General features: G+C 52.1%; 1 protein-coding gene across 2 annotated transcripts; it reads right to left on the bottom strand.

Moving 5' to 3' along the window:
• Positions 1-9,644: 9,644 nt before the first annotated feature.
• On the bottom strand, positions 9,645-12,456 carry LOC100285228 (catalytic/ protein phosphatase type 2C). Of its 2 annotated transcripts, none has more exons than XM_035966951.1 (3): positions 11,289-11,969; positions 10,605-11,085; positions 9,645-10,505 (listed from the first exon to the last, which is right to left on the bottom strand). In XM_035966951.1, exons 1-3 carry the CDS (start codon positions 11,511-11,513, stop codon positions 10,054-10,056), a joined length of 1,158 nt encoding a protein of 385 aa, XP_035822844.1. In that variant the 5' UTR covers positions 11,514-11,969; the 3' UTR covers positions 9,645-10,053.
• Positions 12,457-17,953: the final 5,497 nt, after the last annotated feature.

Raw genomic sequence — 17,953 nt, forward strand, 5'->3', positions numbered from 1 at the left:
ATCAATACAACTACTAGATATATGGATAGTCAAGCAAGAGGGCTTAGATGGAAAGAGTAATAACTCAAGTTCTTTCTTGCGGAGTGTTGCTTCACTAAATGAGAATTTAACTTGAAGCAACACCAAATGATATGAGCAAAGAATAGTGCAAGAGAACTTAGAGTAAGGGAAAGCAAACAAATCACAAGCAAAAACACAATGAACACGGGTGATTTGTTTTACCGAGGTTCGGCCCTCGAAGGCCTAGTCCCCGTTGAGGAGTCCACTCAAGGACGGGTCTTTTTCAACCCTTTCCCTCTCTCCACCGATCACACAAGGATCGGTGAGCTCTTCTTCTTCTCAAGGATCACTCTCGATCCCGCAAGGACCACCACACACTTTGGTGTCTCTTGCTAGCTTTTACAAGCCTCCAACACTTTGGAGGAAGTTCGAATGAGAGTCAAAACTCCACGCGCAAATGAACACAAGGATGAAGCACACACTATCCCTCAATGTATCTCACAAGGCACTAGGGCTAAACTCAATTGAGTAGCTCTCAATTGCTCGCTCTCTCTTTTGTGGCACTTGTATTGGTTGTAGTGGGCTAGATCTTGTGTATAGGATGTATCAATGAATATATGTGGTTGGGAGGGCTTGAGTATGTCAACTAGATGACTTGGAATGTTGCTTGGACTCCCACACATTGAAGTGGCCGGTTGGGGTGGTATTTATAGCCACCAACCAAAATGTAGCAGTTGGAGAAGGCTGCTGGCGATGGGCGCACCGGACAGTCCGGTGCACACCGGACAGTGTCCGGTGCGCCAGCCACGTCATCCTATCCGTTGGGGTTGGAGCTGGTCGACCGTTGGAGGCTTTGTCCTCATGTGGCACCGGACAGTCCGGTGCACACCGGACAGTCCGGTGCCCCTCTATCCTTCTGCTTTGACTTCTGCCGCGTGTACTGTTGCGCACTGTTCACTGTCAGAGTCGACCGTTGGCGCGATGTAGCCGTTGCTCCGCTGGCGCACCGGACAGTCCGGTGTACACCGGACAGTCCGGTGAATTTTAGCGGAGCGGCCTCCCATTTTCCCGAAGCAAGCCAGTTTAGAGCTGCTTCACTCTGGAGCACCGGACACTGTCCGGTGATGCACCGGACAGTCCGGTGAATTATAGTGGGGTTGCGCCTGAGAAACCCGAAGGTGAAGAGTTCGAAGGCAATCCTCCCTGGTGCACCGGACACTGTCCGGTGCCACACCGGACAGTCCGGTGTGCCAGACCAGGGAGCACTTCGGTTTCTTTTTGCTCCTTTGTTTTGAACCCTGTCTTGTTCTTTCTATTGGTTTCTGTTGAATCTTTGACATCTGTAGAACATGCAATCTAGAGCAAACTAGTTAGTCCAATTATTTGTGTTGGACATTCAACCACCAAAAACATTTAGGAAAAGGTTTAAAGCCTATTTCCCTTTCATTGAGGCTGCTGCCTCCGTCCATAAGGACCTTGGTGAGCCTGACGTCGCCGATGATGGGGTCGACGACGAGCGGGTATTTCCCCGGGCTCGGCACGTGGTCGGGATGGTCGGCTTGGCCAAAGGTGATGGGCTTGTCGGACCAGTCTAGGTAGACTGGCGCCGCCACCTTCACCGAGCAGACCTCCCGGCGCTCTTGTTTGCGGTGCCGAGCCGAGGCATTCGCCGCCTGCCCGCCGTAGATCATGAAGCAGTCGCGGACCTCGGGGAACTCTCCTGCCTGGTGATCTTCCTTCTTGTCATCGTCGCGGGCCCTGCCACCCTCCGCGGGTGGCCCGGTCCTGTGGAAGTGGCGCCGAAGCATGACGCACTCCTCAAGGGTGTGCTTGACGGGCCCCTGATGATAGGGGCACGACTCCTTGAGCATCTTGTCGAAGAGGTTGGTACCTCCGGGGGGCTTCCGAGGGTTCTTGTACTCGGCGGCGGCGACAAGGTCCGTGTCGGCGGCGTCGCGTTTCGCTTGCGACTTCTTCTTGCCTTTCTTCTTGGCGCCGCGCTGAGTAGACGCCTCGGGAGCATCTTCCGATGGGCGGCCCTGGGGCTGCTTGTCCTTTCGGAAGATGGCCTCGATCGCCTCCTGGCCAGAGGCGAACTTGGTGGCGATGTCCATCAGCTCGCTCGCCCTGGTGGGGGTCTTGCGACCCAACTTGCTCACCAGGTCGCGGCAGGTGGTGCCGGCAAGGAACGTGCCGATGACATCCGAGTCAGTGATGTTGGGCAGCTCGGTGCGCTGCTTCGAGAACCGCCGGATGTAGTCCCGGAGAGACTCTCCCGGCTGTTGCCGGCAGCTTCGGAGGTCCCAGGAGTTCCCGGGGCGCACGTACGTGCCCTGGAAATTGCCGGCAAAGGCCTGGACCAGGTCGTCCCAGCTGGAGATCTGCCCCGGAGGCAGGTGCTCCAACCAGGCGCGAGCGGTGTCGGAGAGGAACAGGGGGAGGTTGCGGATGATGAGGTTGTCGTCGTCCGTTCCACCCAGTTGGCAGGCCAGACGGTAGTCCGCGAGCCACAGTTCCGGTCTCGTCTCCCCCGAGTACTTTGTGATAGTAGTCGGGGGTCGGAACCGGGTCGGGAATGGTGCCCATCGGATGGCCCGGCTGAAGGCCTGCGGACCGGGCGGTTCGGGCGAGGGACTCTGATCCTCCCCGCTGTCGTAGCGTCCCCCACGCCTGGGGTGATAGCCTCGGCGCACCCTCTCGTCGAGGTGGGCCCGACGGTCGCGATGATGGTGCTCGTTGCCGAGGCGGCCCAGGGCCGCAGGCGCGGTGTTGCGCGTGCGCCCGGTGTAGACCGAGGCCTCCCGCATGAATCGGGAAGTCGCGGCATGAGGTTCCGAGGGGTATCCCTGCCTTCGGGAGGCAGAGCTCTCGGCCCGTCGGACCGCGGCGCCTTCCAGGAGATTCTTGAGCTCCCCCTGGATTCGCCGACCCTCGGTGGTGGATGGCTCCGGCATCGCGCGGAGGAGCATCGCTGCTGCAGCCAGGTTCTGGCCGACGCCACTAGATGCGAGTGGCGGCCTGACCGTGGCGTCGTCGGCGACGCGGTGCTGGAAACCCTGGGGCAGATGACGTATTTCTCCGGCCGGGGGTTGGCCCGCCCATGCCTGCCCGACGTCCCGGCGGATTGGCTCAAGCGCTCCTGCTCCCTCGTCGAACCTGGCCTGCGCCCCGCGGACTTGCTCGAGTTGTGGGTCGTGACCCCCCGCCGGAACGGGGACCACAGCTAGCTCCCGTGGGATGTCAGCGCGAGGCACCGGCCCAGGGAGATCACCATCCTCCGGCATGCCGAGATGATTGCCTTCGGAGGGACCCCCTAGATCGACGTGGAAACATTCGCGGCTTGGGCCGCAGTCCTCGTCGTCGAGGCTGCGGCTACCGTCGGAATAGTCGGAGAGGCAGAAGTCACATGCGGTCATGAAGTCCCGCATGACACTGGGTTGCCAAGTCCAGAGAAATCCCAACAGATGCTGGGGTCGTCGTCTTCCTCGGACCCAGAGGGCCCGTAGGTCGAGACGTCCGTCAACCGGTCCCAAGGCGACCGCATGCGAAACCCCAGAGGGTTTGGACTCGCCTCTACGAGAGCGTCCGCCAAAGCGAGGTCGCTAGGCGGGTTGAGGCTGAATCCAAATGACGTAGGATGGGAATCGGTCGGTACCTTTTGGTCGACGAGCGGCGATGAAGTCACGTCGAGGACTGACTGCACCGTCGTCTCAGGTACGAGGGCGACGTCCTGCAAGCTTTTCGCAAGCGCGCTGGCATCGTCCACTTGCTCGGGATTGGCGTGTCGCGGGGAGACGGCGCTCGTCTTCGTCTCAGGCGCGAAGTCGATACCCGGTGCGCCCCTCGTTGGGGTGCCGGCGCTGTTGACTCGCTCGACAACCGACGAGGCGCTGCCTCCTGCTTGGCCTTGGTTGCCCTGCCTTCCCCTTCGTCGGCGGGGAAGAAGGCGGGACGAGCTCGAATGTTGCTCTTCCGCCACGCGGGGAAGACGTCGTCGATTTCGCCGCCGGCGGGCTGGCTGTCGGCCCCCATTGTCGTTGTCGCACGGCGGTGGAAGGAGTATCATGTCGTAGCTGCTGTCGAAGGACATGAACTCAAGACTCCCGAAACGCAGCACCATCCCGGGTTGGAGAGGTTGCTGGAGACTGCCCATCTAGAGCTTGACGGGAAGCTGTTCGTCAACACGCAGCAGGCCCCTACCTGGCGCGCCAACTGTCGTAATAATCTATACTATCTATTAAGAGGCTAATATAGACCTGATTCGTGCCCTTGCCCTCTGCGTACATGCAAGCCTCGCCAGCGCATGCAACTAAAGCTGCACAATCGTGCATGCAAATGCCACCACTACATACAAAGCCTGCATGTGCATAAGCGTGAATGCAAAGCCGAATGCAACTAAAGCTGCGTAACCATGCATGCAAATGCCACCACTACATGCAAGCCTGCTGCGCATGTGAGTGACAGAGCATGTGTTTGATACCCTGTAGAAATTATATGTTAAAAATAAATGCGCTAAACAACACATGTGTTTGGACAATTTCAAGAAACTAAACGGTAAAAATAAGATAAAATATATGTAAATGTAAATAGGATTTGAACCATGGTTATTTGCTTTAAACTCACGATCACATCTGCCTAGCCACCAGAACACACACATTTTTTTATTTTAAACTCTATACTCAAATATAATATAGAGACTTTTATGAAAAATAGGGGAAAAATAAAACCGGGTCATGCTCAGGCCAACCATGATACTTTTTACGTGAATTTGCTACCTCGATGATATGTATAATTTTCTTTGCATTTAATATCAGATATAACTATGACAACTAATTTTTAGTCGTTTTGGACCGAAAAATATAGATTGGTCAAGCCGTTTAGTAAAACAACATATCACACATACTTGCAAATTGTTTTCACATCTTAATGAAATATATATCCGTATGCAAATTAGCAAGTCAATTTTTTAGAATAGTTCATAGCCATCGGTTCAGAACTTTATGCGAAAGAATGTTGGCTCTACGTCTGCTTATGCGAAAGAATGTTGTCTCTTCCCTTTCCTATAGGAGGGTGAAATAAGTTTTACCAGCAGTGTCGTACCGGAGGTGCCAGTAGCCTTAGTGTACCAGTCGCTCCTTGTCGGCGTTCCGAGACCGGGGGGTCCCTTGGGCCGACGAGTGAGTGTCGCCGCGTGCCCCAGCCCAGATGGGTCGAGTGCGAGGGGGAGCGCGAAGGGGGGAGAAGCGAGGCGGCCGGAGACCGGCGTGAGAGAGGTGGGAATCCCGCGGCCTTCGTGTTCGTCCCGCGCCCAGGTCGGGTGCGCTTGCAGTAGGGGGTTACAAGCGTTCACGCGGGAGAGGGAAGCGAGCGGCCCCAAGAGAGCGCCTGTCTCGTCCCCGCGCGGCCAACCCTCTCTAAGAGGGCCCTGGTCCTTCCTTTTATAGGCGTAAGGAGAGGATCCAGGTGTACAATGGGGGGTGTAGCAGAGTGCTACGTGTCTAGCGGGGGAGCGCTAGCGCCCTAAGTACATGCCGATGTGGCAGCCGGAGAGATTTTGGCACCCAGCTGGTGTGATGTCGTGGCCGTCGGAGGAGCGATGGAGCCTGGCGGAGGGACAGCTGTCGGAGCGGTTGGGTCCTTGCTGACGTCCTCTTGCTTCCGTAAGGGGGTTGAGAGCCGCCGTCGTCACAGAGCATGCGGGGCGCCATCATTGCCTATCTGGCGGAGCTAGCCAGATGGGACACCGGTCTTGTTCCCTGCGGCCCGAGTCAGCTCGGGTAGGGTGATGATGGCGCCTCCCGTTGACGTGGCGAGCCTGTGCCCTAGGTTGGGCGATGTGGAGGCTCCTCCGAAGCCGAGGTCGAGTCTGTCTTCCATGGCCGAGGTCGAGTCCGAGCCCCTGGGTCGGGCGAGGCAGAGGTCGTCGGCAGAGGCCAGGGCGGAGTCCGAGCCCTGGGGTCGGGCGAAGCGGAGTTCGTCGTCTTCTGGGGCTAAGCCTGAGTCCGAGCCCTGGGGTTGGGCGGAGCGGAGTTCGTCGTCTTCCGGGGCTGAGCCCAAGTCCGAGCCCTGGGTCGGGCGGAGCGGAGTTCGCCGTCTTCCGGGGCTGAGCTCGAGTCCGAGCCCTGGGTCGGGCGGAGCGGAGTTCGTCGTCTTCAGGGACTTAGCCCGAGTCCGAGCCCTGAGTCGGGCGGAGCGGAGTTCGCCGTCTTCCGGGGCTTAGCCCAAGTCCGAGCCCTGGGTCGGGCGGAGCGGAGTTTCCTATGGTGCCTTTGGCAGGGCCTGACTGCCTGTCAGTCTCACTCTATCAGGTGACACTGCAGTCGGAGTGGCGCAGGCGGCGCTGTCCTTCTGTCAGGCCGGTCAGTGGAGCGGCGAAGTGACGGCGGTCACTTCGGCTCTGCCGGAGGGCGCGCGTCAGGATAAAGGTGTCAGTCTACCTTTGCATTAAATGCTCCTGCGACTTGGTCGGTCGGTGCGGCGATTTAGTCAGGGTTGCTTCTTAGCGAAGGCAGGGCCTCGGGCGAGCCGGAGATATGTTCGCCGTCGGAGGGGGGGCCTCGGGCGAGACGGAAATCCTCCGGGGTCGGCTGCCCTTGTCCGAGGCTAGGCTCGGGCGAGGCGTGGGCGAGGCGTGATCGAGTCGCTCGAATGGACTGATCCCTGACTTAATCGCACCCATCAGGCCTTAGCAGCTTTATGCTGATGGGGGTTACCAGCTGAGAATTAGGAGTCTTGAGGGTACCCCTAATTATGGTCCCCGACACTCCTCAAAATGGACTCACTGGCAGCAAAATGTTCTCTAACGAGTTGACCCACATGCTCGACTGGGATTGTACTTTGTCTCTTCTGTCAATTGAGCTATGGTGAATTCTATCGACATCAACGTTAGCACGATGGTTCGTCCAACTGAGCATGTCCCCGGTCCACAAAACTCTGTAGTTGAGAACCTCACATGTAGATTCATATTAGTTAATAGTTTGCTTGAACAAACTAATACAATTGTTTGATCTATGCAAAAGATGGTACTGATTGTTTGATCTAAATGTTGCGAGATGCTCTCCAATAAAAATTACATGGTGGCCTCATGGTCTATGTAAGGAAACCTTGAATTTGAATGCGTACAACTTCAGTTGCTCTGACTGCTTTTAGAGAATTCGTCTTTAGATGGGTTGAATATTGTTATATTACTTGTCTTTATGTAGTAATGTAGAAATCATGCCACAATACATTTTCCCACAACATAAAAGAAAGAGGTCCATATTTATGTGCTAAAATAATTTTGATAATCACAACTTACCATCCTCTTTCAATAGGCTTAGGATCTCCTTTTTTATATTTTTCACCCTACAATACAAATTTGTTATATGGAGGTCATGGTATATCATCATATCATATATTATCAACTTAGGATTTGCCTATTTCAATTAATAGTGGCATTGAGCCAATTTTGGTTGTTCAAAATGACATATTTCGATGTTTGTTATGATTGCTGAGTTGATTATTGATAACATCACTAAATAGTGACATATGCGTGCATAAGTGTACCTCGTTGCAACACACGGGTATATAACTAGTATATATAAATGAGCGCACGTGGAATGAAGTAATGGGCCCCGATGACATCTTTTCTGAAATTACAGCAAGGCTACCCCGGCAGGCGGCAGGCCCGCCGGCAGCATCAAAGCTGATGAGACGTTGGGTTGCTCCAGACTGCAGAACCACGGTCTGTATCCAAACTGCGTGCTTTTAGAAAGCTAGGCGCCCCAGGGTTTGATAGACTGGCAACACCTAACGCACCATCCGGGTCAAACACACACGCACACACAAAAGAAGTGACCTAGCCTGCCATCGTGCCCCTAGCTATATGTGGGTACGGTGTGGCCTAGGTAAAGACGTTTCTCCTGACTACGTACGTACTAACACGTCAACCATATATATTTCCCCACCCTCATCCAGCTCAAATGAACAAAAGCGACGTTTTGGGTTAATTGGCTCAGGTGAACCATTCCAAGCGTACAGTACATGGCAAATGGGGGTTGTGTGCCTTGGCTAGTTGGGTTTCGAGATTTGCAACCTAGATTTTATACGGATAATTACTTAAATTAGTGGTATGTCTGAATGCACTAGATCTAATAAATAACTAGCTATGTGCCCGTGTGTTGGCACAAGTGGGAGCATGAGGAGAGACCTATGCTACAAATATAATTATTGTTTATTTCTAAACACTAAGTTATGTGGTCTAGTAGTTAGTCCCAAATTTTTGGAGAAAGGGGCATGGGTTCGATGCTCGCTTGACACTATTTTTTTGCGGACTAGCCGTGGTGAAGGTGAAACCGTGGTAGCAGTGTCGGAATAAAATTCTCTGTAGCCCTGACGCACGCCGTCACCTGTGCGGCACCACTTTGATGAATGACACGTATCTATCTCTACATCTCAAAGCTGCTCGTCCAGACCTCTGCCTCAAGGAACGACCGGCTCGATTAGCCGTGTCATCAATGGCTCGATTACCCAACATCATTAGGTGTTGATTTTGGACGCGTGTCATTCATCATCGAAGCAGTGCCGCAAGGGTGACGGTGTGGGTCAGTGCTGCAGAGAATGTTATTCCAGCAGTGTCCACATTAGGTTCTTAATAGAGTAGTATACATTAGCTAACTATTAGCTAATTTGCTAAAAATAGCTAATAGCTGAATTATTAGATAGTTTGTTTAGATGTCTTAACTAATTTCAGCAGTTAACGATAGGGATGGATCCAGATACTTATTCGGGTGTTAAATTTTTGGTCTTCTTTCTTGAGTGTGAACAAATAACATATAAAATTTGCTATGTAAATTTATATTCTTGTTTTTAGCATTGAGGCTATTAATCTTCACAAAAATTAAACCTTAAATTCATTCTATATCTTTTTAAATAATTGATATAAAATTCGGATGTCTATCTGAATACGGATTCAGATGTTTTTTTTCACTTTTTTGTTGTAGAGAGAAAATAATGCACATAAAAAGTTATACAAAATTTTATTTGAATACTTAATAGTATTTTTAGTAACATTGCTAAAAAATAGCTTTCAATTATATATATATTTATGTTAAAATATTAGATTTGTCATATAAGTCGGATTAGCTTCAGCGCATTTAAACATTTTCTTAGTCTCATGACATTGAGTTTTTTTTTTTTGCTATGCGTTAGGAATATTACAACAAGAAGGTACACTTGTATTTTGAAGACAACACCAGTGCCCTAGTACCCGTATGGCCAAAGATCAGAAGCCGAGCTAGCCGCCCCATTCCTTCCGAAAGTACTCCGTTTTCAAATATTTGCCTCCGCCCCACTCCTTCAAAAAGTACGTACAAGATATTCTCTCGTCCACTAATTTCTTTAACTAGAACGCGATATATTAAAAAACCGAGGGAGTTTATTTTGTTTTTATCAGAACTTTGAACATAATTTTTCCAGAATATCCCATTCATAGCTACAAACACCAATAGTCTACAAACATTCTGTGAAAACGAATCAGGCTGTATAAGTTTTATATGCCAGTATACTTGTTTCGCCAAATGGCAATCAGAATATGCCAAGTTTGACTTTTCAAAAATTAAATACGCGGTGGTGTACCTCTAAGTCTCTAACCGGAGGGAGTAACATTTATATCGACAAAAAAGGTACTTGAGCGGAGCTGGTAACAAGGCTCCGCTTCACGTGGTAACCTCTTTCATGTCCCCACAGAGTACAGATGGCGTTCCCGCCAGCGATTTGCGTCCTCCGACGCCATGTCATGCATGGTCAGCTGATCACTGATAACTATGAGTAGTCAAATCTGAGAAATTACCCCGCCTTTTTTTCTCTCCTCATCTCCTTGTTCCAAAAAAACACCAGATCTTCTTAATTAACACTATGTTACAGCACTTAATTACACTCCCGGTACACTAACAACCGCCGTTGCGGCACATCAGTAGAGCAAGAGCGACGGACGGCAGGGCGCGACGAGGGCTACGCCGGCGGGCTTGTCGCCGGATCAAGCTCCGTCCGCCGTCTGGCACTAGCACAGTAGCACTAGCGGCTAGCGGCCGCCTTCGCCTTGGGCGCGGCGGCGACGCTGGTGGCCCAGTCCTGGTCCCGCAGGAAGAGGCAGGCGGCGGAGCAGTCGTCGACGCGGGACGCCGGGTACCTGGTCCGCCAGCGCTGCGCCGCGGCCTGGGCGACGGCCTTGGAGGCGTGCTGCTTCCTTGGCGTGGCGCAGACGATGGACACCACCTCCTGGTTGCTGAGCACGTCCCACACGCCGTCCGTGGCCAGGACGAGGAACAGGTCCCCCGGCGCGACGCGGCGGTGCGCCACCTCCGGCTCCGACACCACGCCGTGCCGCTTGAGGCGGTGGTCGCCCAGCGACCGCGCCATGGCCAGGCCCGGGCAGTCCTCGTCGGGCAGCCACACGCGAGGCACCGACGCCTCGTCCTTGAGCGCGAACACGCGCCCGTTGCAGCGCTTGATGCGCTCAGCCTCCTCTGCGACACCGACACACACACGGTACGATTCAATCATCCATTCATCCGTCCACTAGGATATCATACGATCCGATCCAACGATGGATTACGAGGACTCACGAGGCACGTTGGGCTTCTGGTCGGTGGTGAGCTGCACGGCCTTCAGGTAGCCCGTCTCCGACACGGTCGCCAGCACGGCCCTGGAGTCGCCGAGGTTGGCGACGACGAGGTCCTCCCCCTGCTTGATGGCGCACACGGCCGTGGTGCCGCTGAAGTCGCAGTCCACCTTAGCCTGGACCCCGAGCTCCCTGTCCATGGCCTCGAACGCGTTGGCGCAGGCCTCCCGCCACTCCTCCAGCATCTGCGCCGGCGCCGGCGACGACCGCTCGCTGCGGCTGCCGTCCGTGGACGACGACGCCGCGGGCGATGCGTCGCTGAAGGCCGGGCCGTCGCCGTCGTCGTCGGAGCCCAGGAGCAGCGCGTTCCGCTGGCTCAGGATCATGAAGGGGAGGTGGTCCCTCGCCAGCTTGCTGACCAGCTGCCCGCAGCGGCCGTGCCCGTCGAACACGCCGCAGAACACACCGTCCTCCATGCCGAATCCCTGGAGACCACAGATGAATCAGGATTCAGGATGCTAGCCACCGACGGTCCGTACGACGACGTCGACAAATTAAAACTCTTGGGTTGTTTCGCCGTCGTAGCAAACCCCAACAAAAAAACGGCGAGGAAATCCGACACACGAATCATCGTGATCTTTCCACCCCCAACCGTACGGTGAATTGGTTGTGGCTGCTGTGTATTTACCTCACTGAAGTACGGTGAATTGGTTGTGGTTGCTGTGCATTTATCCGACCGTACGGTGAATTGGTGGTGGGTGGCTGCTGTGATTTTTTTCGTACTGGTAATTGGTAGGACAGTTCCTGGAATTTTTTGACCTCCCACTCCCAGTCCCAGGTCAAGCGCATGGGCAAGGACCGCGGCGTTACCCGGCGAGGAAGAAAGACCACAGCAGAGAAATCTCTGTACCATCGATGCACGGTACAATGAAGCACAGTCGGTGGAGTAAATATTTTCTGTTGTTGAAAGGATTAAATATTTTTTGAACCCAAACAAACAAATCTCTGTACCAGCAGAGAAATTCAGAGGATTGTTGAGACAACATCGAGAGCACCCCCCTCAATCAAGAAGCAGCAGCAGTTCGTTGACACAGATTCGGTTCGGAAACTATTCCCACAAATAGTGGGTGAAGCGAAGAAAATAAAGCAATCCGCAGAAGGAACGACAAAAAACCATCTTTTTTTTTTGCTCCGGAAATAATGGTCGCTAATGATTTGATGAAGTGAAAGGTCGAAGTGAATCATGCGAAACTGGAACAGGGTGAGAACAAGCAAGTAGCATCAGCCATGGGGCAGTACGGCAGCTGGAACGAACAGGGCGAGACGGAGCAACCGAGGCATGGCGGAAGAGAGAGAGACTGGAGGAGCGCGAACCTGGCAGAGGATGACGGCGTCCTGGTTGGGCCCCTTCTTGCCCTTCTGCGAGAAGAGGGAGGCGGCCACCGTCCGCTCCCACGCCGCGCCACGGCCGTCCCCTCCCCATCCCCCTCCACCGCCGCCGCCCTGCCCGTCCATCACCACGTACACCACGTTCTCGTCCGAGTCCTCCTCCTCCTGCTCCACGCGCTTGGACGACGCGCAGATCCCCATAGCAAAGCAACCGAGAGCAGACGCCCCGCCACTGGCTGGCTGGCTGGCTCAACTCAGGCAACCGTCTCCCCTTCGCCTTCTTGGCGGGAGAACAGAGCTAAGCAACGGAAGCGGTGGCGGCAGACGCGCTCGAGCTTGCTCACAATGATGGCGGCGAATCGCACAGGGGTGGTTTGGTGGGGGCACTGTGAGCCGCACCGCACCCGGATGCGCCGCGGCTTTTTTAAGGCGTGGACGGCAAAACAGTGGGTGGATTTCCGGTGGTGTGGTGCGGTGGCAAGCATGATCGTTCGTGCTCTGACTCTTTATTTATTTATTTATTTATTGTAAAGCATTAATTACTGTGACTAGAACAAATCGTTTCACCGCTTCCCACTACAGCTTGGAGCCTTCGACATGGCATTTCGGACGGATTGGTGTTCAGTGTCCGCGACGAGCTAGCTAGCTTGACCTCTGACCCCCACGGCCGGCCTCGCATGGAATAATGCACCCTCTGTAGTCTCCACGAGGCGCATGGAGCCTCTCACGTCCCCCCGCCGGTGCTTTGCGAGAAAAAACAAAACGAATCGTTTGCGATGGGGATTTGGTCATGGTCAGTCGAATTAACATGTACTGTATGCGTGAGCAGGGCTCTGTCAGCGTGGAGGGGGCAACGACAATGGATGGGTAGCTACAAGAGCTGTGGGAGGTTCGAAGGTGGCAGCGTGGTTGCTGGCAGGCTCATACGGTAGCTTGGAGGCCAGATCTACGGCGGCAGCAGGCAAGCCATGAAAGAGATGTTGCCATGGCGACAACCAAGCGAACAGAGAGAGGAAGGGCGAGGGATAGTTATTAGGTCACTCGGCTAGAAAATGGATAGAGGCGGACCCAAGATAAAATATGAGTGGGGACATACTTACAAGAACGAGCACCATAAAAGGCTTCTAAGTTGGGTTGAGCAGGGGGGCTTATGGAGTTATGGTGAAAATCCAGGCTCTACTACTTGCAATAGAGAAATGAGTGGGAGCCTGGATCCTCACTCAGCCAAACCTAACCAGAGGTCTCCCGACTTGATCACCTCGACTAAGTCGGACCCAACCAAAATGACCATGACTAGAATTTTGTCGACCTAGTTTCCCGACCGAGTCGGCCTCGACATATGTCACCCCAAGTAATCCCTGTAAGGAAAATGGACTCCGACCCATTTGACTAAGGGATTTTGCTGTTTGATGAACAACATAATCAGTGAACTAATGTTTCCAAGTGTTTCTGTTTTGTAGTTCATAAGATGCGAAGTGGATTGAACTTAGGCTCTGAGGATGCAACACCTCAAAAACTCCTAGAAGACTTACAAATACTCAACACAAGTCCAATACACAAGACCAAAAGAGCCCAAGAAAAGAAGATAAATGATTCAAGAATTAGGTTGTCAGTTGGCGCATCGGTGGCGTACCAGACCCAGAGAGCACTACAATAGGCTCTCGGACAGCTGACAGACCGGATGGTTCTGTGGCGCACCAAACCGTGCTCCCAACGGTTAGTTACAATGGTCATCTGACGTGGCTCGGTCACCGTTTGGTCCAGTGGCAGACCGGACCGGCTATAGTACAGTCACTGCCAACGGCTAGCTGACGTAGAAGCTCAGACCAGACAGTGCAGTGACGCACCGGACCGGTTCGGTACACACATAGATAGAAAATATGCAGATTTTCTACAATGGCTAGAATTGGATGGGGGCACGCCTAGCTGGCCATTTGAAGGTGTGGGAGCCCAAGCAACATGCCAAGGAAGGTAAAAAATATCCAAGTGCTCAAACACCCAAGTGCTTAATAGAATCACTCGATGATTAGAGTAGGTGCTTTGTGATGTTCTTAGGTTAGTTACACCACTATTGCACTTTGAAGGACCGGTGAGGCGACTGGACCGGGGGTGTGAATGGGAGCCAATCAAATTTTGCTTCCAAACACTGAAAATGAACACTTCACTTCAATTGAGATGAAGCATGCGCTCAAACCAAGAACACATCAGTGAACTAGTGATCTCATGATTATAAAATGTTCCTAATGCTCACATGAGACCCACAAAATAAACGGATCGCAAATTGGACACCTAAAAGTCTGAATCGGTCTAAAACCGTGTCGCAAATGAGTGTTGATTTCAACAACAAGAAATTATGTTCTCGAATGTAAAACTTAAGCAAACGAACTCCAGTTGAGATGAAATTTTACACACACCTAGAGAAATATGTTTCCATGGTCTCCATAAATTTTGAGATCGATCGGACTTGTGAATCAACCGCAGATTTAAAAACACAACAAGAAATTCGGGTTTTGTTGGAGTTTCTATTTCGAGTTCAAACTTAGTTCTTCTCAAATCCCGACCACAATCTACTACAACTGAGTGTAAGCAGTGATCCAAGAGAGGCAACTCACCACCAACCAATCCCAAACCAAATCCTCTCAAAGGAATCAAAGGTTTTCCACAAAATCACAAGAGAGGGGAAGGGAAGAACACAAGCAGGAAAAGATTCCAAATTTCAGAAAGGATGCAAAACTGAGATTGAAGCCGAACACTGTGGGCTGGACCGATGACCCTTCCTTGGATTAAACTTGAAGATCAAGAACACAATCGACAATTTACAAAATTGTTGCGGATCCCTCGGCTCAACTGGTGTCGACCTAGAGAGAAAACTAGGAGCTCAAGAATGAGTGCTCTAAACAAATGGTAACCAAGATATGCTGAACTAACCAGCCTCCCTCTCTATTTATAGAGGGTTATTCTCAATTCCTAAACTACCCATATTTGCATAGAGCCTATCCACTCCACCGGGGCAGAATGGACCAACTCCTAGGTTTTCGATCCAACGACCATGTCCTTCACACGGGGTTGCTTCGCCTTGACACACCGTCCACGATCGCGCCACGTGCCTCCACCAGTTCCCTCCTAAACCGCCGTCGCCGAGTTTTGAGACCCAAACTCAGCAAAACCCACCATCTGTAGCGTCGGGTGGCTTTAAGGCCCAAACCACCAAACCTGTTGTGAGCGTCGCACTTTGTGCATGTCCTCCACGACCAGACGCATGTACCGCCAGTCCTCAACCACGCCGACAACACGGTCCACTCCACCACGTCCTCGCGCGAGTGTGTGTCCCAGGTGTTAGCCACTGTGGCTGGTCACCCGACTGCTCTGGTCCGTCAGTCAAGACATAACACACACCCTTCACCGCTCCCGATCCATCAGCACGAGCCTGCATGACCTTCACCTCTGTCGTTGACCACCATCCCTATGCTCCACACCTACACACCATAAGCCGATCGACATGGTTGCACAAGCATAATCTCACACTCTGGTCAGTCCACTGACTACCCTAGAGTGCTATCCGTTGACAATCACTTATCATCAACCTGAACCACAAGGGACAAGTCAACTTTGTGTTCACAATCTCCCCCTTGATGAGTGCATTGTCAACACCACCATATGAGCATATGTAAGCAGAAAGAGGAAGAAAAAGAGAGACTCGCTCAAGCAACCAAAAGCCAGATAAAAGTCAAACAAGTCATTTAGAGTATGCAAAGCTTGGTTCCCAAAGAAATGGGCAACGTCTCAACATGACCAAGCAAGAAAAGGCTACCCTCAATAGGAGGCAAAAGCAGGGCTCAACACTACTAGCCAGAAACCAAATGCTCATCGGAGCAACAAAAATCTTTATCGGAGCATAAAAACCAATTCAGAGCATAAAATCAGCACAAAAGCTAAAATCAAAGCTAGTGATGAGGACATCCTCCACTATTACCCGTTGGCAAAAGACGCAATTGGCCCAGTTGGCCCAATTGTAGTCGGACGACGATCGTGTGAGCCTCAGAATTATCCCACCTCGCTTAACTTGGGAGGAGGAAGCCACTTTAAAAGGGAGAGCCACCCTTCCCCCATTGGACTAGTCTTTTGGGGCGATTAGGCCTTTCCCTGAGTTGGGTGTGCATGAACTATTGGGCTCCAGCAACCCTAATTTGTTGGGCCTCGGCCAACCCCACCTAGGCTGGGTGTATCATCTGGTATCAGAGCTAAGGCCCATTTTAAGAAGGTGGGAATGATGAGGACATCCTCCACTATTACCCGTTGGCAAAAGACGCAATTGGCCCAATTGGCCCAATTGTAGTCGGATGACGACCGTGTGAGCCTCAGAATTATCCCACCTCGCTTAACTTGGGAGGAGGAAGCCACTTTAAAAGGAAGAGCCACCCTTCCCCATTGGACTAGTCTTTTGGGGCGATTGGACATTTCCCTGAGTTGGGTGTGCTTAATGAACTGTTGGGCTCCGGGCAACCCTAATTTGTTGGGCCTCGGCCAATCCCACCTGGGCTGGGTCTATCAGCTAGTTTCTCCAGAAAGAGGCAAACGACTCAACACAACTAGCAAAAGCCCCAAAAGGCTCAATTTTCCTCCCGAAAGACCAAATTTCTCCCCCTTGATAGAGGAACCGAGAAATATCAAAATCTCTCCCCCTTGTTGACATGTGAACTCATCAAGCACAAACAAGGGTAGAAAGAAAAACTTCCCCTCATCAAGAGAACACCCCCTGAGAAAATGCAGAAATGCAATAGAGAGTAGGAAATGGAGAAAATACAGGAGCTTCAGGAGTATAACAACCAGAATGTAAAAATGTTCTAAGTGGTATGTTGCTAAGTGTGCAGCAATAAATGCACATGCTAGCAGATGCTCAAACTGATCATATGTACAAGATATGTGGAGTGTAAGCATTTTGATTCAGTTTTAAACATTTCAAAGAGGTGTTCACCACAAAGACCGCGATCTTGTTGCTCCTGTACACCTGCAACCCTGCGTGGGGTTGGTATGTGCATTGGATGCTGCTATCCCTGGTGGACTTCGGCTTAGTCTTGCACTGGGTTTGTCTCCCTTACCCGAGGCGGGCTCGGGCGAGGCATAGACCGTCGTTCTGGGGAGAGGGGACCTCGACCGGGACGAGGATTCTCCTGAGAACACACCTTGTCCGAGGGCAGGCTCGGGCGAGGCGGAGTTTGTGGTGACCCCTGAGGGGGGGGCCTCGGGCGAAGCGCGACTTATGATCCTTCGTCCTCAGGGGACGTACTTTGATGGCAGTTTTTAGGGTTTAAGCATGTATTAGGGGCTTAATCTAGGTACCCTTAATTATTATACCCGACACTTAAGAACTCATCCATGTTCTTTAAGTGTGAAAAGTGATAGTCGCCTAGAGGGGGGGTGAATAGGGCGAAACTAAAATTTACAAATATAAACACAACTACAAGCCGGGTTAGCGTTAGAAATAAAAATGAGTCCGTGAGAGAGGGCGCAAAACAAATCGCAAGCAAATGAAGAGTGTGACACGCGGATTTGTTTTACCGAGGTTCGGTTCTCGCAAACCTACTCCCCGTTGAGGAGGCCACAAAGGCCGGGTCTCTTTCAACCCTTCCCTCTCTCAAACGGTCCCTCGGACCGAGTGAGCTTCTCTTCTCAAATCAAAGCCGGGAACAAAACTTCCCCGCAAGGGCCACCACACGATTGGTGCCTCTTGCCTTGATTACAATGAGTGTTGATCTCAAGAACAAGTGAGAAAGAAAAGAAGTAATCCAAGCGCAAGAGCTCAAAAGAACACGACAAATCTCTCTCGCTAATCACTAAAGCCTTTTGTGGAATTGGAGAGGATTTGATCTCTTTGGTGTGTCTAGAATTCAATGCCTAGCTCTTGTAAGTGGTTGAGAAGTGGAAAACTTGGATGCAATGAATGGTGGGGTGGTTGGGGTATTT

Source organism: Zea mays, chromosome 4 (genome assembly GCF_902167145.1).
Source record: "Zea mays cultivar B73 chromosome 4, Zm-B73-REFERENCE-NAM-5.0, whole genome shotgun sequence".
Classification (NCBI taxonomy): Eukaryota; Viridiplantae; Streptophyta; class Magnoliopsida; order Poales; family Poaceae; genus Zea; species Zea mays.

What these genes read in the sequence shown, in the direction of transcription:
- LOC100285228 (XM_035966951.1), bottom strand. Translation starts at nt 11,513, where the DNA reads ATGGTACAGAGATTTCTCTGCTGTGGTCTTTCTTCCTCGCCGGGTAAC. An exon ending in ATTCACCGTACTTCAGTGAG is followed by an intron (nt 11,086 to 11,288) that starts GTAAATACACAG and finishes TGTGGTCTCCAG; the next exon opens with GGATTCGGCATGGAGGACGG. An exon ending in CCAGAAGCCCAACGTGCCTC is followed by an intron (nt 10,506 to 10,604) that starts GTGAGTCCTCGT and finishes TCGGTGTCGCAG; the next exon opens with AGGAGGCTGAGCGCATCAAG.